The sequence below is a fragment of the Eucalyptus grandis genome, chromosome 8 (assembly GCF_016545825.1).
Source record: "Eucalyptus grandis isolate ANBG69807.140 chromosome 8, ASM1654582v1, whole genome shotgun sequence".
Lineage (NCBI taxonomy): Eukaryota > Viridiplantae > Streptophyta > Magnoliopsida > Myrtales > Myrtaceae > Eucalyptus > Eucalyptus grandis.
Genome location: NC_052619.1, coordinates 56,256,561 through 56,282,089, shown reverse-complemented (window position 1 = coordinate 56,282,089; position 25,529 = coordinate 56,256,561). Strand labels below are relative to the sequence as shown.

The 25,529-nt window shown below is 43.1% G+C and overlaps 3 protein-coding genes across 3 annotated transcripts; all 3 read left to right on the top strand.

Moving 5' to 3' along the window:
• Positions 1-7,979: 7,979 nt before the first annotated feature.
• On the top strand, positions 7,980-12,519 carry LOC104415172 (condensin-2 complex subunit H2). Its single transcript, XM_039300158.1, has 12 exons — positions 7,980-8,445; positions 8,554-8,653; positions 9,199-9,305; positions 9,385-9,527; positions 9,622-10,066; positions 10,154-10,326; positions 10,399-10,577; positions 10,611-10,620; positions 10,655-10,750; positions 11,381-11,482; positions 11,605-11,763; positions 11,908-12,519. Exons 1-12 carry the CDS (start codon positions 8,253-8,255, stop codon positions 12,274-12,276), a joined length of 2,076 nt encoding a protein of 691 aa, XP_039156092.1. The 5' UTR covers positions 7,980-8,252; the 3' UTR covers positions 12,277-12,519.
• Positions 12,520-15,290: 2,771 nt separating this feature from the next.
• On the top strand, positions 15,291-16,768 carry LOC120286794 (RING-H2 finger protein ATL2-like). The gene is given in 2 exon segments (XM_039299307.1): positions 15,291-15,623; positions 15,626-16,768. Coding segments are annotated over 2 exon segments (963 nt in total). The 5' UTR covers positions 15,291-15,373; the 3' UTR covers positions 16,339-16,768.
• Positions 16,769-22,667: 5,899 nt separating this feature from the next.
• On the top strand, positions 22,668-23,824 carry LOC104415170. Its single transcript, XM_010026423.3, has 2 exons — positions 22,668-22,924; positions 23,035-23,824. Exons 1-2 carry the CDS (start codon positions 22,838-22,840, stop codon positions 23,569-23,571), a joined length of 624 nt encoding a protein of 207 aa, XP_010024725.2. The 5' UTR covers positions 22,668-22,837; the 3' UTR covers positions 23,572-23,824.
• Positions 23,825-25,529: the final 1,705 nt, after the last annotated feature.

The window sequence follows — 25,529 nt, the reverse complement described above, 5'->3', positions numbered from 1 at the left end:
AGACGAGGAACATTCTAAAACAAACTTAATCCTAACTCGAATTTTTTAGATTTTTTTCTTTTATGAAAATAAAATTGATCCGAACACCACGACAACAAATCAAACAAGATAAGATTAATATCCAAAAATTGGCAATCCATATTTCGCATGAGATCGGATTGACCAATTTTAAAATTAAATCCCAAATCGAATCTCGGGCATGAGATCGGATTGTCGATTTTTGCAAGAGATTGTGAGTCGGATTTCGGGATCGAAAATTAAACTGTCAATCCCAAATTTCAGTGGCAATTTCAATCATATGTATCAACAAATATCTCAAATAAGGTAATGGAATATTTGAAAATCAAAATAGATAAGATTTTCACCTAATTCAAATATTGGTTTTCGAATTCCGATCCTCGAATGGCTACTCGTAATGCAACGTGGCGGCGAAAGTCACCCGATGGGCTCCGCGAGACCTCTTGGAATCCACTGGACGATCTGACTCAGTCCGTTAACGATGCTTGGTGTTGCGGTCTCAAGAAAAGAAAGAACACACTGGAACTCCGGGCGGCTTCGCGGTGAGGGTGGTACTAGCAACGTTGGGTTTTCTCGAGCTCCAGGAAAACCTTGAAGCCTCGTGTTGAACGTGAGTGTGAGTGGACACTCTCTGACAGAGTAGTCTCCTTTCTCCCAATTGACCGAGAGTGTGCCCTTTGTTTCGAATTTTGCACTATTTTCAATGGCTTTTCATCCAAAGTGCCAAGTCTTCTCCTTTTATATAATGCCTTTGATTTGGTGCTTCGCCATGGATTGTCGAGGGCCACACAGTGTTGGTCGTGTGGCTATGGGAGGGTGGCACGAGATAGAGCAGCGACCCGTCGGTGTCATGGGCTGGTCGGCGGTGAATCGATGAGAGCGTGAGATTTACGGCCAACAACTCGTCACGGGCAACAAATGGAGACGAAACAACAGCACGTCATGGGAGCGAGGACTTCACGACGGTGAGAAACAGCGGCCGATTGTTGTTGAGGGGCAGCAGGCCTTCTTAGTCATTTATCGCGTGCGCCAATGACACATTCGCCGTTGCCCATCAGTGACTGAGCTCCTGCCTTCAAACAGTCTGAGACTTTTATCTTTAGGAAGACCTTCGCTTTCGCCAAACCCCTTTTCATCGATCAGTTTGTCCTTCCATTTGAAGTAACTCCAGGGTTTTATTGTGCCAAAGCAGCCATCGGAATGAACCTTCCCTTCTCCCTCGTCTCCGCGACATGAATAACCTCCACGACGAGCCAGCCACCAGCAGCATCACGATGGGCTTCCACAGAGTTTGCGCTAATTTTTTTTTTTTTTTTGGTTGGTTAAGTCCCGAAAAACATTAGTAAAGGTTAGTCTATGTAAAAGAAAATGTGAAAAAATGATTCCAACGTAATTAACTCATCGAATTTCAAGCTAAACCCCTATTGCCTAATATATCGATCCCTAGTTGATCTTGCTAGTTTTTAAAAGCGGCTCTCCAATCTTTTAATTATCAAGTATTTTGTACACTCAACGTGATTTTTTTTCTTCAAGGGATCTCAATAAGTTTTCTTAGCAGTGTAAGGTCATAATGCATCTGCTCATGAGATTTAAGAGGTACAACCCTATCTGTAGTGACAACATTGCTTTTTAGTGAGCTAAACCCACTATAATAGCCACAATCCAAATTGAGCAAAATTGAGGTAACAAGTTTGTGCTGAGCCATGTTTAGCAGCTCGACTCATCTAAAGAATCCTCCGGCCGTCATGCAAGGAGAGGAGCAAGCGGCAGCTGAATCACTTGTTTCGGTACTTGTAATTTCTAGGTTCAGATCTTCGGTGATTTTGGAGGAATGTAAAAGCGGTTTGGCATGCCTGGAACAACTCTATTGCTTCATTAAATTGATCGTCTCTCGGTGGAAACTTTTCTGAGTGTTTTAAGATTCTCTTATCACAACCTCCCAGTCAAATGATTCTCTCTTCAAGAGCTTAATTATTCTGCTTGTAGCCACATACTAACCTTCATCTGCACACCACCAGGTACCAACAGATCGGAGAAACTTCATCAACGCAAAAAAGTTTAAATTCCAACTTTCTAGTCAAAAGTGGATCCAAAAAGCATGCTAAAGTGATTACGCGCACTGCTTTATAATTAAGAGAAATCCGTGAGCCATAAAAATTAGATCTACGCGTATTTGAGCTGAGACACCCAGAGTTAACCTCACATGTGCATCATGAGTCCCCCTTCATTTATTCTTTTCGTTCTGTTGGTTAAGATGAACCACTTTTAAATTCACTAAAAGTAAAGGTCGTGCTTTTGCTTGTTTTTTTTTTTTTTTTTTTTTTTTTTTTGCTTGTTGACATGCGGATCTCTGATATTTTATGATTGCTACTTGTAATTTATGAATAGGAGCTGAATAATTGATGGCATATCTTGGAAGTTAGAGGACATATTTCTCGACTACAATAATAGTGACGTTTGATCCTAGAGAATAGTTAGCATCCTAGACAAGAAAAAAAATGCAGTTGCACCAATAAATCAAAGAATGGTCCATCTGTGTAGTTATATGTTGCAATATGTTGCAAGCGCTTGCTAGATGTACAACCGAATCTTGCGTAATTGGATGATCCGGCTTCAGCAAGTATTTATCAAATCTTAGTCAATATTAGGAACTGAATCATGCAGAAGCATCTCAAGAATGGAACCAGAGTGTCAAATGGGCCACGTAGTTCTAGGATAGTTTTTGGACCAGAACATTGGCAAGTTATTTAAGTTGTGATCATCCACTGTCGAAACGATTGGAATCTTCTTTTCACGCCAATCAAGTAAACAGTTATACCATAGATATTCTAACCAAACAGGAATAAAACGCAGGGTGTTTGGCATAACCCAAGTCCAATTACTAGCTTAGACACATCCTAGTACACAGCTAAACTTCAGAAGGCCAGAAAACAAAAGTTAAAAAAAAAAAAAACAGTACTAGAGTTTGAAATGACTGATATGACGAAAACAGTGACGTGGACTTGTTCATCCGGTTACAGCGCTAGAACCTAAAAACACCAGCAGGCAAACCTCTTCTTCTTGCGGGACTCCACGACCACCACTCCTTTGTATCTTTCGGCGGCCTTCTCGCTATCGATTATGTTCTTGTTGTTGGGAATGGGAGCATGCTGCTGTGGGACATTGCATGGCTTCTTCGGTGCTGGACCTGATTTTCCTCCACCATAAAATATGTCTATTAGTGCAAAACCCTCCCTTCCAATATCAGCGAGGCGATCTCCCTGAGGTGCCATTGAGGTGAGTTAGTAGAAGGAGAGTGAGCTAAAGAAGAAAGTTTTGTGTAAGCTTTGGATTTGGTTTCTCTCTTGTGTTCAAGTTCGAAGGCGAAGATCAGTTTATATAGAGCTCATGGAAAGTGCCATGCCAATGTAGAAGGAATAAAGGAAGGCTCTTAGTACCCACATTCAGATGGTTTCCAAAGGTAATTGCTAGGAAATGCTACCTTGGTCCTAAAATTAAGAGGAAAAGTTCTAGAATTCTAAAGTTTTGATTTTTGAAGAATTTTTACCTTTCCTGTACTTCAAAATATAGGATGGCATTGACTTGCTCTATGCATTCTCAGCGTCCTACTATTATACAAGCTCAATACCCTCCACTTTCACGTGCGTGATGCTAATTATTGGAGACTTTTGCCGCCTGCTGAATATTTTGAAAGACAGTTCCAGAGCCAAACTCGTGACAAATTGGGAATGTGAGGGTAGTAAATGAAGTGCAATGGAGTCATGCCCACATTTTTCTTGTAGTTTAAGTTTATAAGCATCCTGATTTTTTATGCTAAGAATAGAACCTTCCATAATAATAGCACAGTCCAAAATATCAACGAATTCTAAAACTTTATTACCAAAAAGTATATTCTTCTTTTCCACTTTGCCTGACGTAGATACATGTGAACACATTCTACTCCTATTTTTACACCGTATAATATCATTTTAAGATTGGTTCAAAGTACATATTAGGAATATGCTATGGATGGAATTGATTCTTGCAATAGCTGAATCACCTTTCTGACTTTGCATTTTCAATTAACAAATTTAAGGATATGTCGAGAGCAGATAGGTCTTGTTGAATTAGAATCCCACACTAAACATTAGTAACATGAGCAATGTACTCTTCCTGGCTAAGAAAACAAAGTTTGTAAACTTCTTAAAGTTGGAAAAAGTGTCATAAAAGTTTTAAACTTATTACGTTGATACTAATTTAATCCTAAACCTTTTATTAGTGCCAACTTAATCCCATGGCCGGCAAGGATCTACCCTCGCTAGATCTGCGAGGCTAGCCAAAGGTCGGGTGGAGGAAGAGGAAGGGGAAAAAAAGAGAAATAAAAGGAAAAATGAATAAATAATTCAAAAAATATTAAAATAATATTAAAAGTTATCCAAGTTAACACCCACCATGCCACATAGGCTGACTAGAGTCAACGTCAGTAATATCCGGCCAAAAATAGCTGAAAAAAAACTGAATTAGTGCTAGATCAAAATATATACATTGAATTGACACTAGGTCAAATAATTATGACTAAATTGGCATAAATAAAATGGTTAGAATAAAATTGACATAAATGCAATAGGCTTAGAACTTTTATGACACTTTTCCCCCTTAAAGCCTTATAGGGCCTAAAGCATGCACCAAAATAATGGAATGAGAAAATTGACCAAGTTCTAGTCAACAATGAATTTACTTCTATTGAAGTAGATAAATGTGTATAAACAAAAACTACTTATAGTGAACCTATAATTATTAGCTTATATGTTGATGACATGCTTATTCTTTTAAAATCATTGATACTGTGATTTAATGAAATGCTTTTTGACTTCTAAATTTGATATGAAGGACTTGGGAGAAGCTAATATCATTTTGAGTTTTGAAATCATAAGAAGTTATAGTGGCCTAATACTTACTCATGAGCATCACTCCTTAACACACCACCCTTGTTTTTATTTCTTACCAAGCATGGAATAGCGAACATTATTGGAAGGTTTTGCAATGTCATTAGTGATACTTTAATTTTCATTGGGTATTTGATAACTTAATTAATTTAGTAATCCCTTCCTTACTAGTTGCATGAAGTGGTTTTAGACCCAAAACAATTGATTGAGTTTTGTGTTATCGGAGGTGATCGAACACACTTGATATTGCTATCAAACACGCCCTTAATTTGATAATTAGAGAGAAATTAAAGATTGTCATATCTGCACATGATTTTGAAAACAATAACAGTATGTATACTCATTAGAAAAAGAACTTTTTCTCGTATCGAGAGCTTAACTTTTGATAATTGAGAACATTTAATCAAGTAAGCTGGATTGCACCTTCATCTCTTATAGCTCAAGTTTCATTAGCATCATGAATTTTCTATGACATGGATTCTTCCATATATGAAGTCCAAGACTTAAAAAAATATCAAGGGATAAAGGCACATATAGAACTTCCTCGATTACCAAAGTATTCTTTCTTTTCTTTTTATCTCCTTTCCAACGTATGGACAGGTAGCATTTGAGGACACCTATAGTGAATAACCTGGATAAAGGCACATATAGAACTTCCTCGACCACCAAAGTATTCTTTCTTTTCTTTTTAGCTCCTTTCCAATGTATGGACAGGCAGCATTTGAGGACACCTATAGTGAAAAACCTCGTGCTCCTATATATGAATCCCAAACAATCTTTCCAAGATCGAAGGTCGGTTTCACGTATTAGAAAATGTGCCGTGAACCACTTGTCCCTTCCAGGCTGTATCTCCTTTACGAGTCGGCTTCTTTTAGTTAACAAATTATAAGAATATGTTTGAGTAGATTGGTGCGGAATCGTATTCCCGCCAAACCCTACAATTTCAATCTAAAAGATCTCCATCAAACACCGTCTTTTTTTATATATTATATATCATTAAGCGGTATCCTTTCTCCGCTTAACATGATCAGTGGAGGTGATAATATGGCTTAGAAACCCATTTTTTTAATGTTATTTTAGTGCGCCAGGTTGTATGTGAGTCGGTGAAATTTTAAAATGGGTTGAAATGAGTTTAAAACAGCTCGATTCTATATGGGGCCTTAGTGGTTTCCAACGCATGCAAATTTAACCAATTTTTTGACTCATCTTTTGTGTTGCCTACTTTTTGTCCTCCTATGCAGGACTGTAATTTTTACTAAAATTTATTGGCCAAAAATAAATTACCGAATCTGCATCCTTTGGACAAAGGATGAAGATTCGGCGAATTATCGTACCACTATTTCCCATGACAGTCAATCTATGTTATTCCAACACCTAATATGGAAAACTTTTAGCCCAGATTAACCAATTGATCGAATCACGCCATTTAATATCTGTGGGACCATATGAAATTTGCATGGGAACAACGTGATAAACTATTATGGTCACTTTGATTTATTTTGACTATAACTCAGGCAAATTTCACCGTGCAATACATGCACCACCGGTTTGAAGATAGAGTTAAAACAATTTCGTCATGCGATACTATGTTATCAGAATCGTTGTTGGTAATTTTTCTTTATCAAAAGTTGTTGGTACTTGATAATGTGACTATATACACAATCTTTCAATTATGATGATGAGAAAGGACACAAAATGGAAGATTCCAATGTGAACCTATTCAATTCTTATATTCTAAATATACATATTTATACACAATTCATAAATCTACTCCTATAGATATGATAAGTACAATCGAAAAATTGAATAAAACAACTTGTGAGATGAGGTATATGATCATACTAAGATTTCGTATAATTCATTGAAACTGCATGTGATCATGTTAAGAGATGATACTTATAGGCACAAAATCCTGCAAAGATTTGAGAAAGAATCCTTTCACCTTATCAACAATTAAGTAATTAACTAGAGGATTTTTATAATATCCTGAAACACCAATCCTCCTGAGGATTTATTATCTCAAAATAGTATTTCTTGACCATAGATAAATGTTGTTTTAGACAATTTGTATAGGAATAACGATAAAATATTAGCGATTGTGATGAGTTATAATAAGAAAATCAGTCTCCTAATATATAATAGAAGTTCCTTGAGTAACCACTATCATTTATGACTTGTGCCGACCCATGCCAGTTTCGTGGAATCTGCACAAGCATAGAGAGAGGGGTACAAATGGAAAGCTAATATTGTACCATCGTCATCATGGGCGGCCAATGCCCGGAAGCAAATTGGTTAATGATAGCAAGGGTATTGATTGTCACCCGGGCAAGATCCACCACCTTTCATCTCACTGCGACCTTCATGTCCTCATCCATTACTAACCCCAAAATCCATCTGTCCAGGTGTTTTTATCCTTTAGCGTGGCGCTCATTCACGTCTCTACATTACTCATGTGTTGTGCAAAGCCTAACCCATGACTCGACACAAGCCTCCTAACCAACTCCGCAAGCTTGTTCTCATTCTTCAATGGCAACATTTTAAGGAGAAAATTTATTAAGAAAGTTGAGTCGGGAATGAGTCACTAAATTCATATCGTATCAAAAATGATCAAGCCAAGTTCAATCAGTCATTTTGGGTTAGACCATATTCCAACCCGACCCGAATCAAATTCAACCCATCCATTTAAGGGGCCTAATGAGAACTATGGCTAGAAATGACGGCTCAAATAAGTATCAACAAATGCACATAATAAATAATCTCGAGCATTGGTTGTCGACTTCGATCATATTTGTTTTATACCTCGATTCAATTTGATTCTTGACGCCATAAAGTACAAATTAGTCCATGGTTACCTAAGGTGGGCTTCTTCCTAATCTTAGAGAGAGAGAGAGAGAGAGAGAGAGAGAGAGAGACCTGATTTCTATGCAAGGTCCAGTTGTTTTGGGCCGAACCCGGCAAAGCCCAATTTGATCAGACCAGAACCGAACAAAAAGCTCAAGCGGGAAATTTTCTTCTCCAAAACAATTTGAACTTCTCTCTCCCTCTCTCCCCCTTCTCTCTCTCCTTCCCGGTGCTTCTGTGGTTAAAGGCACCGCGCGCGCGCCGGCGACACGTTCGCCGTTGCCGGTCCGGCGGCTGAGCTCCTGCCCTCGAACCGTCTCACGCCCCGTCGTTCGAAAAACCTTCGCTTTCCCCCGAAACCCCTTTCCATCGATCGGTTTTCCCCTTCCAATTTGCGGTAACTCTAGGGTTTTCACCGAGCCGAGCAACCGCCGGAATGAGCCTCCCGTCCTCAGTCGTCGCCGCGACATGACCAGCCTCCGCGACGAGCCGGCCGCCGGCGGCGTCCCTGAGGGCTTCCACAGGGTCCACGCCGAGCGCGACCCGGAATCCAACTGGGCCGTCGATCTCGACCGGTTGCTCGAAGAGTACTTGGCCAAGATCTGCGCCGGCGAGATACCCGACGACGAGGACGGACGCATCCACGTGAATTTCGCTGAAGGTTTTGAGATATTGGGTTGCATTTTCATTTTCCTGTCCCCGGGTTAGATAGGCTTGCGAATTCTGTGCTTTCGTAATGCTAATTGGGGAGGCTTTCGTGGGAATGCAGCTGCTTTGCTGCTCCAGGGTTCGGCCCAAGTGTACAGCCGGAAGGTGGAATATCTGTATTCGTTGGTTTTGCACGCTTTGGAGTTCATCTCTCAACAACGGTTTGTCTCTCGTTTTCTTAGACAAAATTAAGTTTTCCCCTGTTTTAGCGGTATGAAGTGTAGCATCGAATTCCTGTTTTTGCATTTGTTAGAATTGGCTAATTGATGGGCAAGCCATGTTTTCTGCACGAAGTGATTGTGTAGGGCTTGGAGGTAGTCTTTTGTCATTTAAAGCTGCAATGGATGTGCAATTCATATTATGTCTAGGACTGTATTGAAAAGTTCCTTTTTTTTTCTAAGAGTAGTGTTGACGAAGAATTAGTTGTTGGGAGGAAATTCAACGATGATGCGTAAAACGGAATGAACATATGACCCATCTGGACGTGCAGCTGGGGGGGGCGGACATGATTGTATTCCTTATGTGCCTTACTTTAATGGTCGTAACGACTCAGCCGTAGACAGGCCTAATCAGGAAATGCACTTTGGAGTTTATTGTTAAACGTTCAAGAGCCTGCTTACCTTGCAAGCTTGTGTTTTGAGAGCTATTCTCGTGGAGTTCCTAAGATGAAGCTTTAAGCTTAGATTTCATGTTTTGCTTGGAGCAGGCAGCAAAATCAGGATGAAAGCACACTAGTCCGGCCCCAAGAAAGTGATTTAGGCGTGGTTCCAGATGAAGATGAAGATCCTTTTTGGATCTCAGATGATGTGCCAGGTGGTCCTATTTTGCATTGCCTTTTCACGATAAGGTTAATTCAATATTGCATTGCATGCTAAAATCCTCTGTACTGCAGTGGACCCGAAGAATTCTCTGGATAGCTCATTAGAGAAAGATGCTCCACCAAATTACTTCGTGAAGCCTCCTGCCAATCTGGTTGTACTGGAAGGTGATTGCTTAGATGCTTCTGGTACAGCTGGAGAATTGGAGTCGTATCTGGTATAAAAGTTGGCAACATCTTCTAATACATTGATGCCTCAAAAGTTAACTTTTCCGTCACAGTAAATAGGTTTTATGACCATCTTCCTTGCAGTTGGCCAGCAGTGAAATTTTCCGGGATTTTATCCTCCTAGATTCATGTGATGCTGTCACAGTGAATTCGTTCTTAAAGGAAGATGTTAGAAATGGGCAGAGCCAAGGAATCAAGGTCAAATCAACTCGCAAGAGCTTTCAATCCCCAACAGGCCGCTCTGGGGGTGGTGCACATAAGTCATCTGCTGGAAAGAGCCGGAACAATTTGGACCAATCTCCTCCTGTTGGCTGCAAAATCGGAGTTGGTGGTTGTGACGTGGGGCTAGATCCTCTTGCTCCTGATGACTTTATAAACTCTCAAAATGAGTTTGGCATGGATAATGATGATGCAGGACCTGCAGACTTCGGTTATGAAGATAATGATGACAACGATGACAATGACGACCCATGGAAGCCTCTAAATCCCCATGAACCTGGGAATCTAAAAGTGAAACCTTTCAAAAGAGGTCCTTAAAACATATATCTTTTGATTATATTCTCATTTTGTCATGTTGCTGAATTTTCCAGCTCTGTTTTCCTTTTTTGTAAATTAGTAAAAGCCTGCAGAAAGCCTTCCATTAATTCTTCGAGGAAAGTCTCTTTAGTGGATGAATTTCCTCTTGCAAGAAGACATGGCACTATTAGTCCAGAATTCACATATGTGTGGGAAAATCAAAACACCCATGAAAGATGGCAGGGGACCCAATCCCCACCATTGTTTGAAAAGGTAATTGTATGTTTATCCTCATCTCATAGTTTGGGTTCGGATCAATGAATGTTATGTGTGTTTTCATTGCAGCTAAGACAGTCGCTGATAGATGGAATTTGTGGAACTTCAAATGTTTTTGGTAGTTTTGATAACATGAACGGAGATCAGGGACATGATGATGGAGTTCCTGATTTTGATGAAGTTGATGCGGACATGCCTGAGAATGTGCATGTTGATGAAATGGATGAAGATGCACATTTCCTGATAAGGTAGATTGACTAGCGATAGTCCATATTGTGAAGTTTTATGGGTGCAAACTCCTAAACCTTTTGTGCTACCTGGTTAGCGTGATGATGATGTTCATTTGGAGACTGATGAGGCTTTTGGAGATGAAGTTGTGGTGTCAAATGCAAATTTAGAAGACCTCTGTCGTTCTCACCTAGTAAGTATAGCTTTGTCACTCTCACGTAGTAAGTATCATTTCTGCTGAAACTTTAGTGCTTCCGGCACATATGGCTTGTCAAGTCAGCACTTATGGGAAGTAATTGGAGCTTTTTCATCCCTGTCTGCGTGAGTGTCAGTGACCTGTGCACTTTCTTTGTTTTTTTTTTTTTTTTTGGGGTCATAGTGCACTTTCTAGTTGACTTTCTTATACTATATTCCCTCTTAATCCACCAGCCGGACTTTGCAGTTACTGTAAGACTTTGATGAGGAATTTTTTGCATATAAATCAGTTGTATTTATGAGTATCCCATCTGATTCTGTAGCATATGGTTACAATGTGGTCTGTCAGTTGTTTTTTGTTTGAGTAATTATTTGACATTTCACTAGATCTAAACCATTACTGCATATACACCCTAAAGAATTTTCCTTTTGGTTTGAGAGAATACTTTCTATCTTTTTTCTTACCATTGTGAAATTTTGCTGTATGTAAAATTTCTGCTTTTCCTACAACACCAACCTCTGCTTATGCCGTGTGATGCAATAATAGTCATGTGAGAAAATGAAACGAGAGACTCTGCTTTTTATGCCATATCTGACAAAGTGTTGTTAATCCATTTTTTGCTGGTAGGATGCTCTCCTTACCAGTATAGCTGAAAGTGAGAAACAGACTGAATTGGCTGCACGAGTTTCTACATGGAAACAAAAGATTGAGCACAACTTGGAAGAGCAAGTAAATATTTTTGGCTTCTTTCACTTGGAAAAAAAAAGACAGCTCTTGTTTAATCTTATTACTAAAGTCCACGGTCCTGTTTTCCTTGCTCTTTGACTTTCGGAAGTTTCATTTACTGATAGGATTCTCGCCCTCCATTTGACATTCATGGATACAGCACCAAAATCCTCGAAAAACTTTCTGTAGAAGCAGATCAACAGAATGCCATGTCCTTTGCTGATATCGTGCATGGCCAAGAGAAGCATGATGTGGCTCGAACCTTCTCTGCGCTTCTTCAATTGGTAATCTCTTTATTATGCTGGCACTTTTCTGTCTGCTATCCAATTTATGTCAGTCAATCACTCATGTAAAATCATACTCACTCAAATGACTTTGAAGATTGCTAAAATCACAAGCTTCCCCCACATGCTTATAATATAATTCAGGTGAACAATGGAGATGTTGATTTGGAGAGGAGTGACATCAGGGAATCTGTCTGTTATACTGCTGTGAATCCTTTCCACGTTCGTCTGATCGGCAATAAGACGAGAGAGAGGGAAATACAGTTGAAGAAGAGGCTGAGGTCTCCCATAAAACACGCGGGAAAAGGCGGTGGGAACGGACCGGTTAGAGAGAGGGAGAAGTCTCCTGCCAATTCTCTTTCGAGGCCTAGGTCAAGGGTACCATCGTCACGACCTCATTCTAAGTTCCCTATTAAGGTCGCGAAAGTAGGCGGCGTGCGGTGCACTCCCGACAGCAAAAGGAGAAGGAGCTCGCGATTTGTGGAGCCCGTTGATTTACACCCTGCTGGTTGACATGAACCTCATGGTGTGCCACGGGTACGTATCCTTGTTCCGGACAATCAGGGCAAGTGGCTGTACAGCTCGAGAGCAAATAAGATTGGGACCTCTTCCTCTTTAGTTTGACACTCTTAACAGAACGTAGGCATCGGTAATTTCGGTTACTGTCTAATTTATTATTAAGCCAGTGTAATTGATCAACGAGCATTATAACATAGATAGCAATGTGATTAGTGTTGTCATTCCTTCCCCAGCAAAGAAACGTGATTGCTTAGATCACAACTTTCTTGGGGCCATGTAACACCACCACATTTTTGTAAAGCTTTTAATTCTTTTTCTAATATGTTGGCAGAGGTCTTGCACTCCATATATTCCACCCTTTTTAAACTTACCCTGCAATCGCAAGATGGCGAATTGCATGGACGGCATGAACGCCAGTACCTTCCGCTGATCACCCAAGAACTCAACACCACTCTGCTGGTTCGGTTCGGGAATCGGGACCTACGACACCAGTACCGCGTTCCACCTTGGAACACAACCATTTCACCCCTCGATCGCAATGCTAATCAACAAGATCGTTTTGAGGAGTAGGTACGAACGTGGGTTTGGGGTTTTGGTTTGGTTGACTCACTCCAAGGACTCATTTCCAGAGTCAACGAAGGAAAGAGTGGTGCAGGTGAGAGCGACCGAAGAGTCCAAAAACCAAAACCGTGTCGGACAACAGTGAGGACAACGGAGGGAAGGAGAAGCGTGAGTGAATATCCCGCGTGTTGCATTATTAAAGATTTCCGTGGGTCTTGGTCCACCTTATGCAAACGCGCAATGCTGTTGGGTTTCCTGCGTCAGTTTCCCGCTACTTATTTATCTTTTCGCTTACTCCTGTTGTATTTTGTGCATTTGTTCAACGCGGTAACCACGTTTGATGATAGTCAATCAATAAGACTGTCACATCAAATTGCCGTCCGGTGAAAAAAGTAATGAATTCATCTGACTCAATGCAGGTGGTGTCCAATTTGTAGAACGGGCCAATGGTCAATCGGGGGTTCAATGCGAATTTTGGATCAAATCCCAAATAGTCCAATTCCCATTCAAGCCAGATCCATTATTAAAATACTTATACAATTCAACTAATTTAAGAAAATTTATATCCAAACATAGATGAGAGCATGAGGTAAGCGAGCATGAGATTGAATAAGGACAAGAGAAAGTGAACTTAATTAACATCTATATTATTTTGAATTTTATCATTGTAATCCTGAATATAATTGATTCATGTGATAATATAACTTGTCAAATATGGGTTTTTCTACTTAGAATCGAACATGAGTTAAGATATGAGTTTGTAACCCATTTTAGATCAGTCTATCAATAGTAGAGTCTAAATCGCGTGGTGCGACTCGGTCATGCTTCGGAAAGATCCCAATATGGTTGGTGCTAATCGACGCGAGACTCGAGTTGACGGGAGTGGTTGGCGATTGACAGGGTACCGTCGTGTCCAACCAACCGCTCAGTGTGTTATTGAGATTTCCCGAGCTGCTGAGACTTCGTTTCATTGTGTTTCTCATCTAGATCAGTCTATCAATAATAGAGTCTAAATCGCATGGTGCGACTCGGTCATGCTTCGAAAAGATCCCAATTTGATTGGTGCTAATCGGTGCGAAACTCGAGTTGACGGGAGTGGTTGGCGATTGGCAGGGTACCGTCGTGTCCAACCAACCGCTCGGCATGTTATTGAGATTTCCCGAGCTGCTGAGACTTCGTTTCATTGTGTTCCTCGTCACATCGAAGTCCCTAGAGTCGGACTTTTCTTGTTTTTGGACCCAAGAGACTGGCGAGGTGCTACTTCCTTAGAAACCGAGAATCAGGTTTGATTTCGGGAGATTGGAGAGGATCGATCCCGAAATCAATCCCGCACGGATCGAATTCTTCGCCCGCGAACCCGTCATCGAATCCTTTGATTTCGCCGGTCGTCGGGGGAAACGATGAAGACCCGGATACCTGTCCCATCGATGCGAAAGACGTGCTGCTCAAGGGAACACGATTTTCACACGTCGAGCATATTGTTTAGATCTGACTGGCTGGCGAGTCAATTGCAATTCGAAGCACTCGGTTTCTCACTTTTCTTAAATTTTTTTAAGGGGGTTTCTTGAATTTTATTTTTTTTAATTTACCGATCTCTTTGCTCATGCTTTGAAGTTAATTTCCTGCCTTCCAACGCCACTTCACTTATGACGTCGATTTTAATCATTTTGAGGCGATTAGAAAAATTTATGTGGAGGCGTCAGCTTGCATGACTCAAGGCGACGCCCGTTCCGACACGCGCAGGATGTTCCAGTCACCACCGTATTGAATCTTTTTATCTCGCTCGCTCATCATCCGACGTCGTTCGCTTGGCGAGATATTCACTGGGACTTGGACTCTGACTCGAACCGAGTCGGGGCCTCGAATAGAATAAGGGGGATCGGCTCCCGATCTCCAAAATTGAGAACTAAGGATTAATCTAGATCAGTTCAATGGAATCAATCACTTTTACTCTCGGTCATTAAAGAGTGTCCATGCACAACGAGAAAAAATGAAAGACCTTAAGATATTGAGGGAAGAAACAATTAGTGAAATGTCATTGATCTGCAGTTTACAATACTATTAGATGAGATAGTGTTTAGCTCACATTTCTTAAAGAAAAAATATATGCAGTCACCATCCGGACATTAGTTCTACTTTTAGGATTAGAGAACCGGACCGAACCTCCTTAATGGGGAGATGATGTCCAGCACGAGGGGTTCGTGTGGAATGGGGAACGCGGCGGCAGTGGTGGCAACACGGTAAATTCCGGAAGGATGCGAGAGGATCCCGGGTCAACCAAGGCGTCTCAAAGGGACCGGGAGAAACCCTTGGGGCTCGTCTTCATCTTTCCGCGCGCCCCGAAACCTTCACGAACTTTCGCCCTCTCTCTCTCTCTCTCTCTCTCTCTCTCTCTCTGTCTCCCATCTTCTAATAATCCTCCTCCCACCGCAGGCACAAACCAACATCCCCCTCTCTCTCTCTACTCTCTCCCTCTCTCTCTCTCTCTCTTTCTGTGCTTACGAACCGGCCGGTGGGCGACTGCAACGCCATGGGCGACGACTACGGCTTCGGCGATCCCAACACCAAATTCCCCGGCGACGGGCAGTCCAACGCCTACGCCCTCAACGGCAGGATCATGCTCGCCGCCATCATCGTCCTCTTCTTCGTCGTCATCATCATGATCTCCCTCCACCTCGCCGCCCGCTGGTTCCTCCTCCGCCGCCAGCAGCGCCGCCGCTTCCTCCGCCGCAACCGCCTCAACCGCCGCACCCAGATCGTCTTCTACGCCGACTTCCCCGCCCCCAGGCCTCCCGCGGCCTCGACTCCTCCGTCCTCAAGTCCCTCCCCGTCTTCACCTTCTCCTCCTCCGCCGCCGCCGCCGCCGCCCCCGCCCCCGCCGCCCCCGGGATCGGCGGAGGCGAGGCGCGGCCGGAGTGCGCCGTGTGCCTGTCGGAGTTCGAGGACGGCGAGGAGGCGCGGTTGCTCCCCAAGTGCAAGCACTCGTTCCACGTCGACTGCATCGACATGTGGTTCCACTCCCACTCCACCTGCCCCCTCTGCCGCTCTCCGGTCGAGCCGGTCGGCGAAGAATTCGTCGCCATCGCGGTCCCTGGGTTTGACCGGGCCGAGGCCGGGACGAGCTCGGGCCTCTGCCCGTCCTGCCATCACGAGGAGGCGCCGGGGATGGCGGCGGCTTCTTCCTCGTCGGCGGAGGCCCCGCCGCTCTCCGGGCGGAGGAAGCCGCCGGAGCTGGCCGGATTCTCCATCGAGGTGCCGCGGTGGGCCGAGCCGGAGGACGAGCCGAGGTGCGACACGCCGGCGAGCCGGCTCAGGTCGCCGGTGAGCCGGATGTTGTCATTCAAGAGGATCCTGAGCAGGGAAAGGTGGGGGGGCAGCCCCTCACCGTCGGCGGCGGCGGCGGCGGCGGCGAGCCCGGCGAGTCGTGGGCCTCCGGCGACCGAGGTGGACCTGGAGCAAGGATTGTCGCCGGTGGGGAGAGGCGAGACCCAGTAAAACTCGGTGGGCATCGCCGAAGCCGCGGAGGTGCTGACGTGGCGATCATTTTGCCTTATGGGAAATGGGGAAAAAAGACATTCGGCGTTTAGCGTGTCAGTCAGTCAGAGTCAAAAAAAGCTCGAAAGTCTAGGTGGACTCCCGGTCGGAGCAAGTTGCGGACACGTGGCGGTCTTCCAGGGCAATCGGGTTGCTTGCGTCGCAGCCCTTGTTTGACCCCTCAGAACGAGTTTGACTTGTGCATAGAGAATCGGATTACTGAGGAAGTTTATTTCGTTCGTTAAATCTTCGTTTTTTTTTTTTTCCTTTTAGGGCTTCGGAATTAGTTTATTTCATTCGAGGGGTGTGATTTATTTTGTAAAGGCATATGGTTGTATCCTCCGAAATGGCAAGTTATAAAAGAAATATACTTATATATTTATCAATCTCATGATGGATCGATGCTAATTGATTCCTAATTATTGGTGGGCCTAGAATTAGCCGATACTCATCTCTGATTGGTTAATTCAAGATACCAGTCTCCTTTAGCACCATATATGATTAAAGAACACCACTTTAATTATTGGTGAGGTGGCCCTTGTGCTCACCAGGGATACAGCCAGCGCTTAGCCATGGCAACCATGGCAAGGGAGCTTTGCAGCAAGCTCAGTGCCAAAAGTCTACGGTTGCGTATTAACACCAGACCCAAACATCGAACCGAACATAAGAAGTTAGTGGCCGAAACTAGGCAACGGCACTACATTTAACTCACAAGACCCATTCTATATAATGCTTAGCAGCTCATCAATTGTAAATATTTGAAGAGTTCATCGATCATGAGTTTTCAATGTATATATTTTAAGTGAAATTTATAACAAATCTAAGAATCAAGAATGAATCATTTTCCAAGGGATAATTTTAATAGAGGATTAGAGTAGCTACAAATCATCCTCAAAGTAGTGCACAAGAGGTGATTAGAGATTCTTGCGGGAGAATATCAACATGCGTAACAAAATGGCTCATTAAAGAAACAAAAGAAATCCAAGTAAACGCCCCTCCAACACCTCTCATCCTACATATCTCTCGACACATATACTGCATAGATTATGCCCTACAAGCAAGAATCACATAGCATCAATCAAAGCATAAAAAAATTTGAGGAGTTGGTTAGCTTTTGTAGAAGATCATTCAAATTAGATTAGATTTCCTAATTCCAGTACTTATGTGTGATTATAGAATCTTTCCAGCCATGTTTTGTAAGCTTTTACTTTGCCTACGTGCTTCATTAATTTCCTTTAAGAAGCTTATGTCCAATTTCAGTCATTGAGCAAGCATGGCATCAAGAATGAAAGCCGTATAATATGTTCCAATATGATTCCTTGCAATTTCCTCATTTGTTCTCAATTATTTGTCTTCGCATTACTTTAGCGTTTCAAATTTATAAATCCCTTGAGTCTTCAAGACATGAGAGTGCATTTGCTTTTGATTTGAAGTCAATTTTGAAAATTAAATTAGCCATCCATCACCTTCATGTGAATGCACGTTGGACCCCAATTTGCAGGAGTTTCAAACGCATCTTCACCAAATTATTTGCGTCTCTATCATTGGACATTCATGTGAATGCACGTTCGACCCCATCTCGCAAGAATTTCAAACGATTCTTCGCCAAAATTATTGCGTATGTTCGGGTTCGACAAACGAGAAGAGCCATCTTCTTTCCTTTGCGTGCGCTGGTTGGAGTTTCACTTGTGAGGAATGGATCCTTCCCTTGGAAGCACGTCAACTCGGGTTTTGTGTAACGGGCTACGACTCTCTGTCTGCAATCGCTCGATCACTTTTGACTCGAGATCCGACGACCCCGTCGAGGGAGATTTGTCCTGATATATGGTATTGTTTGGTTAAACAGACTTGGGAGGATGGAAATCAAAGAACAAGACATTTGGAACGATAATGACTTTGACTTTCTATCGTAACCTGTGCGAGTTGGTCCACGGATTTGAGTTCAGCACTTGGATTCTTTTTACTTTACCTGTTCATGCAATGAACCTCTTTCGTGTCAATCATTATAAGTAACACAGACAAGCTTTCGGTGCGGGTGCGAAATAGATGCGTGCTTTTAATGAGGGGCCAAATGATAGCCAAATCAGTAAAAGAAGAAGAAAAACCTGGGGCAGCGCTGACAAATGCAACCACTGCCAAGGGTCGCTTGGCCTAAGCTAGGATTTACAGAACACGTCGACAAGGCGCGTTGGACCATCACAACAAAATTCGAATGGGTCATAAAATGCTGTCTACTGCCATCGCGATCGTTATGAGACCCTTGGTTTTTCCCGGGGAGGGTCGCACGACCTTTGCTAGAGCGTGTCTAAAACCGAGCGAACCTTGCTAGCGATCGCAAGGGGCGACGATGCTTTTGTGACGATGCTTAATCCTCTCTCTCTCTCTCTTCTGCTTATTTTTCTTGATGGAGCATTTTTGGCAGGTCGATGGAGATCCATTTTGGCTCTCTCGACACTCTCTCCATTTCTGCCTCTCTCTCTCTCTCTCTCTCTCTCTCTCTCTCTCTCTCTCTCTCTCTCTCTCTCATTCTTTATTTTGCTTATTTTTCTTGATGGGGAACTTGTTTGGCAGATCGACACTAGATCCATTTTGCGTCATGTTAGCAATATACATGTAGAGAAAGTTAAGAGACTTTGGTTACCCTAATAAAGAAAGAGGATATAAGCTTGAATTTGACAAAACTCAGAGCAATTACACTTTACGTGACTCCTCTCTTGTCGCAAGAGCTCCTTTTTCTACTCGATCTTCATCTGGTTCTGGGGTGTTGGACTTTTAGATTGTTAGTAGAGAAGATATAAGCAGATTAGATGAACTTTAGATTCGTTTCTTGTCATATAGCTATCAAAATACATACCTTACCTAAGGATATAATGATTAAATTTACTCTCTTGTTGGTTCTCCTATTCCTCACAAAGTTTGGAGTTTTTGGCCAATTTTGGATAAATCATTTTAAAGGATTCAAACCCTTTTGAATCAACTAGGACGAGCCGAATTAGTAATCTATTTTAAATAGAGAATCAATGGATCTTTTTAATTTATTTCATTTTACCAATAGATAGACGGTCCATGCTCGATATTTTCTTGTATAGCTATATCAATGCTTTTCATAATATGAAATTCTTGTTGAATTGTGTGATTGACTCAGTGAAACTTGGCCCGGGATCAGTAAAAGCAAGAACTTCATAATTAGATTCCTTGTTTCGAATTCAATTATATCATCATCTCCATGCACGTGAGGAAGTGGGTAAGTTTCAGAATTCCCTCATGGTGTTCATGATATTCTGTACCCATAAGAAGATGGAAAAGGGTAGCGATCCTTTGCCCGTGACCCGTCAAACAGCAATTAGATTGACCCACACATATGGCGTTCACATGGCGCTCGTGCACAGTGGCTTGCCCTGCAGATATGGGGATATGGTCCCAATCATTTCTAATTCCAGCTTCAAAATGACTTTTATCATCCCCTTGGCAAGCCTGAGTCCATGTTAGATCTGTCAAAATTAGTTATAAACTCATTTTCAATGAATGGGTTATAAATAAATTTAAAATGATAAATGTGAAAATAATATGAATGTTAGATGGATTCATAACTTATTTATACATGACCAACTTTGATGATACTTTCGGTTCTCGCTCGATTTCACACTCGTTCACTCCATGCTCTCATTAGTTGGGTATGATGAAAGCATTTTATCAATATGGATTGAGTTAGGTATCAATTAAATTTGAATTACTAAATATGCATCGTATGAAAATGGTTAAATTGGTCTATTTAGGTTGGATCGCTTTCGATCTGACATTTAGTATTGTATGAAAATGGCTTAAATTGGTCAATTTAGGTTGGTTCGCTTTCAATCTAACCTGGCCCGTCCATTTAACATATCTATTCCACATGTGAACCCATTTTAAAACTCAACGGATTAGAGATTTTGAAGTATTTCAAACAAGTGTTTGATAGGGAAAAGGAAAAAGAGTGCAGAATTTCGAAAATTCAGCAACGGGTCAAAGTCCAAAACAGATAGAACTGTAAAAAGTTCGCTTTCCGTTCCAAGTCCTTTTTCCCATGAATCCTAGCTAACTTAATGGGGGGTGCAAGGTACAGGGCCGGTCCGCGAGGAAAGATGGTTGGTTTCGCCGGATCCAATACATGCACCCCAACGCACGTGAATCGTCTCGTCTGGATTGGTCAAAGAAATGGGCATGTGCACGCTATGGACTTTGACCGGAAATGATGACTCCGGTTTTGTATAGGCCACGGACTCGGTTAGTTGCTTTGTTTTGATTTCGACTCTCTGCACGAGGATGGTTTAGAGGAAGTTGAACTTGGGCGGATGCGCATCCCTGATTAGCAATACACACCGTGATTAGTGAAGAGGAAACTTTTGATTTGTGCTCGTCACGGATGAAAACGTGAGGTCCACTGATTATTTTATTTGACAAATTCATTCTTATAAAACAAGCATGTGCTTTAACCCTACTATATCTGTTAGTCCTCTTTATTTCTTAGATTTGGCTTTGTTTTATAATATTTTGAACTTTGCATTGCTTTAAAGTTCGTGTACTTCTCATATATCTTTTTGAGTAATAAATACATTGACAAGATCTGATCATATAAGACTTGAGGTTGGATCCAGTTTATTCCTAAAATTACTCCCAAAAAAGTATAAAATATTAGAGGACGTTGGAAATTGAGTTAGGAAATTGAGTTATCTCAAGTTGAGTTGAGTTCAATGTAACTTATTTCTTTAAGTCAGTAAATTAGACAAGTTGAGCGTGCTACCATGACTTTGCCAAATCATTTCACACTTAAAAATTCATATTGTCAATGTCAATCCACTTGTCCATCAGATTTTTTAAACGTTTGAAGAGTAGCTTGAATAATCACACAATTTGATGACCATGAGAGGGTGGTATTAACTTATGAATCAATTAACATACTCTCTTTCAATCGACGTGGGACTTTAGATGTTATTTGATTCATAAGTCAATGACCATACCCACCCCAAATAATCACTATTTTGTGTGGCTACTCAGAGGTTTAGCCCTCGTGGACTAGACATAAACATTATAGATGATACTAGACAATGGCCCTCTCTAGTAATTGTAAGGTTCAAAGATGAATTCAGCCCATATTCGATCAAACAAAGGTAAGAGGTGATTGTTTGGGCGAGAGAGCTTGAATAGTGTGACTCTCGGCAAGCTCTTATAATGGCGAAGGAAGCAAAACTAGATCAAATCACACAGTAAATGAGGAGAGTATTGCTAGGCGATTCAGGTCAACATTGACAAGTACATCAACTCCTTAAGTGATGGAGCTTGTGATATTTTAAGTCCCACGTCGATATAAAGATGCTATTTTGATAGATTCATAAGTCAACACTTACCTCCAAATGATTATCACCTTATATAATTACTCAAAGTACTCATTTTAAGGACTTGACACATGTGAAACGAACAAAGTTGTTACAAATGGTATCATAATAGATCCCCTCCACTCCTCTCCAAGACATGCAAAGCTTGTGCTAAGTGACGTTTAACTAACACCTATAGACTATGTCTAGATGGTCATCCGTCTCGCTAATTACTCAAAAATACTTATTCTGATTGCTTGGCCCACATGAAACGATGTGGGTCTATCACGTGCATATGAATCTTAGCAATGCTCTCTCTCCTCACTTTTTCCAGTAATCCCAAGTCAAAAGAGAGTTGCAAATTTTCGTTCCTTCTGCTTTTCCCCCCTTTCGTGTTCATCCCCAGACTTTCTCTAATCTTTGGCCGGAGCAGCTCGGAGAAAAAGCATGGTCCATCGCCACCAAAGTTTGAAAACGCGAAGAAAGACGACAGGGCAAGCAGATACAGACCCCACGCCACGGCCAACCTCGGATCGCAATCAAACATGTTGGTTTAGAGTAGAGTTAGTGCTAGTGTACCTTTGACTTGGAGGCTCATGTGCACCGGTGGAGTAAAGTCCCGTTACATCACATGTTAGAAAACATATTAAAGACACGTAAAAGCTAACATTTCCATCAAAACCTTTCTTCTTTTCGTACGAAAAGGGAGAGAGCTTACAAGGGCTAAGTAGCCTCCTACTAATAATGTAATAATCATCCGGCGTTCCCCGTCTCCCCCACATGCGCGACCGAAGAGAGGCGCAATAAATAATGAATGAGAGGAATCACGGCATCGAAATGAAACTACCTAAAAAATAAGACAACAAAGTATAATAAAAAGAGAGAAATGCTAAAAGGTATGGAAAGCATTTACTAGGGTTCCCCAACACCAACGGCCCTTCCCACCTTGGGCCCCTTAAAACTAGCAAAATCACATCAAAACTAAGGCTAGTCCCCCCCTCCCCCCACTTTCTCCTTCTTCCTCTTCTTCTTCTGCAAGAGCTTCGACACTACACAGCTGCTCCCCGCTGCGCGTCAAGGGGAGCAACGCCAGCCCAGAAGCGCCCACAATGTCGGCGAAGTCTCCGATCTTCCCCATTCCGGAGACACAGCACTTCAGCGACTATGGCTTCGACCCTCAGCTCGACTTTTTCCAGGTCCCGTCTCGGCTCTCGTTTCCTACTCGCCTTCTTCTTCTCCGGTTCTTTCGCGGGCGTCTCTCGTTTCTCGTGAATGCTCAGCTCTGGGTCCGACATTTTTCGTGCAGGTTCTGGGCGAAGCGAGGAGGCACAAGCGAGACGCGGCCGCCGTGAGGCCCACCGATTCCGTCCACTTCAAGCTCCAGAAGCCCATCTCCAAGGACGACCACCCGCACCACCACCACCACCACAAAACCAAGAGGCCTTCCTCCTCCTCCTCCTCCTCGTCCCTCCACAAGTTCAAGAACAAGACCCGGTGGTGGAGGAACGCGCTCCTCTTCTTCAAGCGGTGGGCCCACCACAACCACCACCAGCAGCGGGACCGCATCGAGGACCCGCACGGCGCCGGGTGCAGGCCCCGCTCCTTCCAGGGCTCCGCGTCCGGGCCCGTGTACCTGGCCGAGAGCAGGACCTCGGCCCCGGGGACGCCGTACCGGACGGCGAGCAGGCCGTCGTCGGGGCCGCTCGCCGGGACGCTGACGCCGGCGAGGAAGGGGGACGTGGAGGTGCCGTACGTGAGCCTCAGGGATCTCAACATGGAGGAGCCGCCGCCGCCGCGGAGGACCTCCACCTCCTCCCCCATCCCCATTTACCTGGTCACTTGAGCGCGCTCTCGTTCGTCCCCGACTTTAATTCATTCCCTTGAAAAGGCGTGCGATCCATGGGGAGGATTGCTTTGATCCTCCCTTTTCGTGTCTGCTGCCGACTCTTTTCGCTTTTCTTTTTTTCACTCCTTTTTAGAACAGTGAAATTGGCGAGCTCTCGTGCGTTGACCCGGTCAGCACGCTCCACCCTCTCTCTCTCTCTCTCTTCACTTCGAGATTGAATGAATGCGCAAAATCTTGACGTTTCCTCTTCCTGATTTTCGTTCTGATGAGTGAGAACGGTGCTCGCATCTTGTGATGCCACGTGTGCTAGGGCAATCCGAGGCCGCTCGATATGTACCGAGAAAAACACTAGACCGTAGGTTTCGTCGCATCGCATGGCCTCGCTTGCTTAAGAGCCTCGCTATATTATATACCGAGCGGATTAACGGTAAGTGCGAGATGAAATTTTTAAATCGAGAGAGATCGGAGTGACCATTTGCTCCGCCGCGCGCACGTGATCCTGGGATGCAACGGCGCTTGGGAACCGATGATGTCGCGGATCTCGGTGTGATCTTAACCAAAGGGGAGCACGAGTGAAGAAGGGTAGATTCTTGCGTGAACTTGCGACACTGGTCCGCCCATGGTGAATCTCGTGATATTGATAATATGGACCGTCAACAGATTTTAATCGTGATTCATGGTGTATGTTTATGTGGACCGGATCTATGCAAGTAGCGAGAGAGGGGCAAGGTCTACGGTAAACTGCCCTTGAGAGACCGTGACATGTCGCACGCGAAAGCTGCGTGATCCGGCGCTTGATATGCTCAGGATCCATGTTCATACATTGCCTAAAGGAGAGACCATCGACCCCACGTCAAAGGTCAAGTCTTCCGCTTTGGTATGCAATGGTCAAGTGGACTGATAAAACGTCATCTCAATCAAGATTCATCACGTCTCTCCCATGTGGACCGGATCGATGCAGGCAGCGAGAGAGGGGCAAGGTCTAGGGTAAGTTGCCCCCGAGAGGCTGCGGTACGTTGCACGCGAAATCCGCATGATCCGGCACTCGATATGCTCAGGGGTCCATGTTCAAACATTGCCAAAATAAGAGACCATCGAGTACGCATTGGTCAAGTGGACCGATAAAACGTTCAACTCGGTAGACCTGCCAAATCAAACATTATACGACCAATCGCCTCTTCTGATCTTTTTCATTTTTTATTTTTCTTTTGGCAAATGACTTAACTGAGGGAGGAAGCCTCCAAAACAAGAAGCGGCGGCTCCATGTGCGGGATTCCAAGAGCTGGGTCCGGCGGTTGGCTTTGCCATCCTGCCATCGCTTTCTCATTCAATCCCCTCTCCCAACGTTCACCTCCGTCAGTTGAACATGGGCTCCCCCGCTCCCCATTGATAGCTACCCCTCTGCGGCCCTGCCCTTCACTTGTCCCGACGTGCACGATCGAGTTTGGAAGCCGTACTCCAAACTTTCAATTAGGGCATAAAAAGGCGCACCTCGACCATGCTAGTTTTAGGACAAAACTCGGAAGTTATGTTGTAAGTCCAACTGCCTTGGATGCAACGATTAGGGAAAGAAATAAGGAAAAAATAGAGTCCTGTTGACTTGCCCTCAAAATTTTTATCTAGATGATGACCCTATGTCATATACGCCAAATCACTTGTTGAGTTTATACAAGGGCCAATTGATTTTCGTGGATGCAATTGTTCTCTTGGAAGAATCAAGAAATGCATGCCTTGCCTTCGTCTATTTCTTTAATATATAAAAGAGTTTTGAACAGCTTCGATAAATTCAACATGCAATCACAACATTTGTCACTCGGAATTATATATATTGTTGAACATGCTATCATTTTTTAAGTGGAGCCTTATCCAATGTACGCATGAGCAAGACAATTTGCATGCAATCGTGGGATTCAATTGAGCTCGAGCGGATGGTTTCGACATGTCACATCATTTTT

Coding starts and splice junctions, on each gene's coding strand:
- LOC104415172 (XM_039300158.1), top strand. CDS start 8,253: ATGACCAGCCTCCGCGACGAGCCGGCCGCCGGCGGCGTCCCTGAGGGC. Junction 8,654..9,198: donor GAGTTCATCTCTCAACAACG/GTTTGTCTCTCG, acceptor TGCTTGGAGCAG/GCAGCAAAATCAGGATGAAA. Junction 9,306..9,384: donor GATCTCAGATGATGTGCCAG/GTGGTCCTATTT, acceptor TCTGTACTGCAG/TGGACCCGAAGAATTCTCTG.
- LOC104415170 (XM_010026423.3), top strand. CDS start 22,838: ATGTCGGCGAAGTCTCCGATCTTCCCCATTCCGGAGACACAGCACTTC. Junction 22,925..23,034: donor CTCAGCTCGACTTTTTCCAG/GTCCCGTCTCGG, acceptor TTTTTCGTGCAG/GTTCTGGGCGAAGCGAGGAG.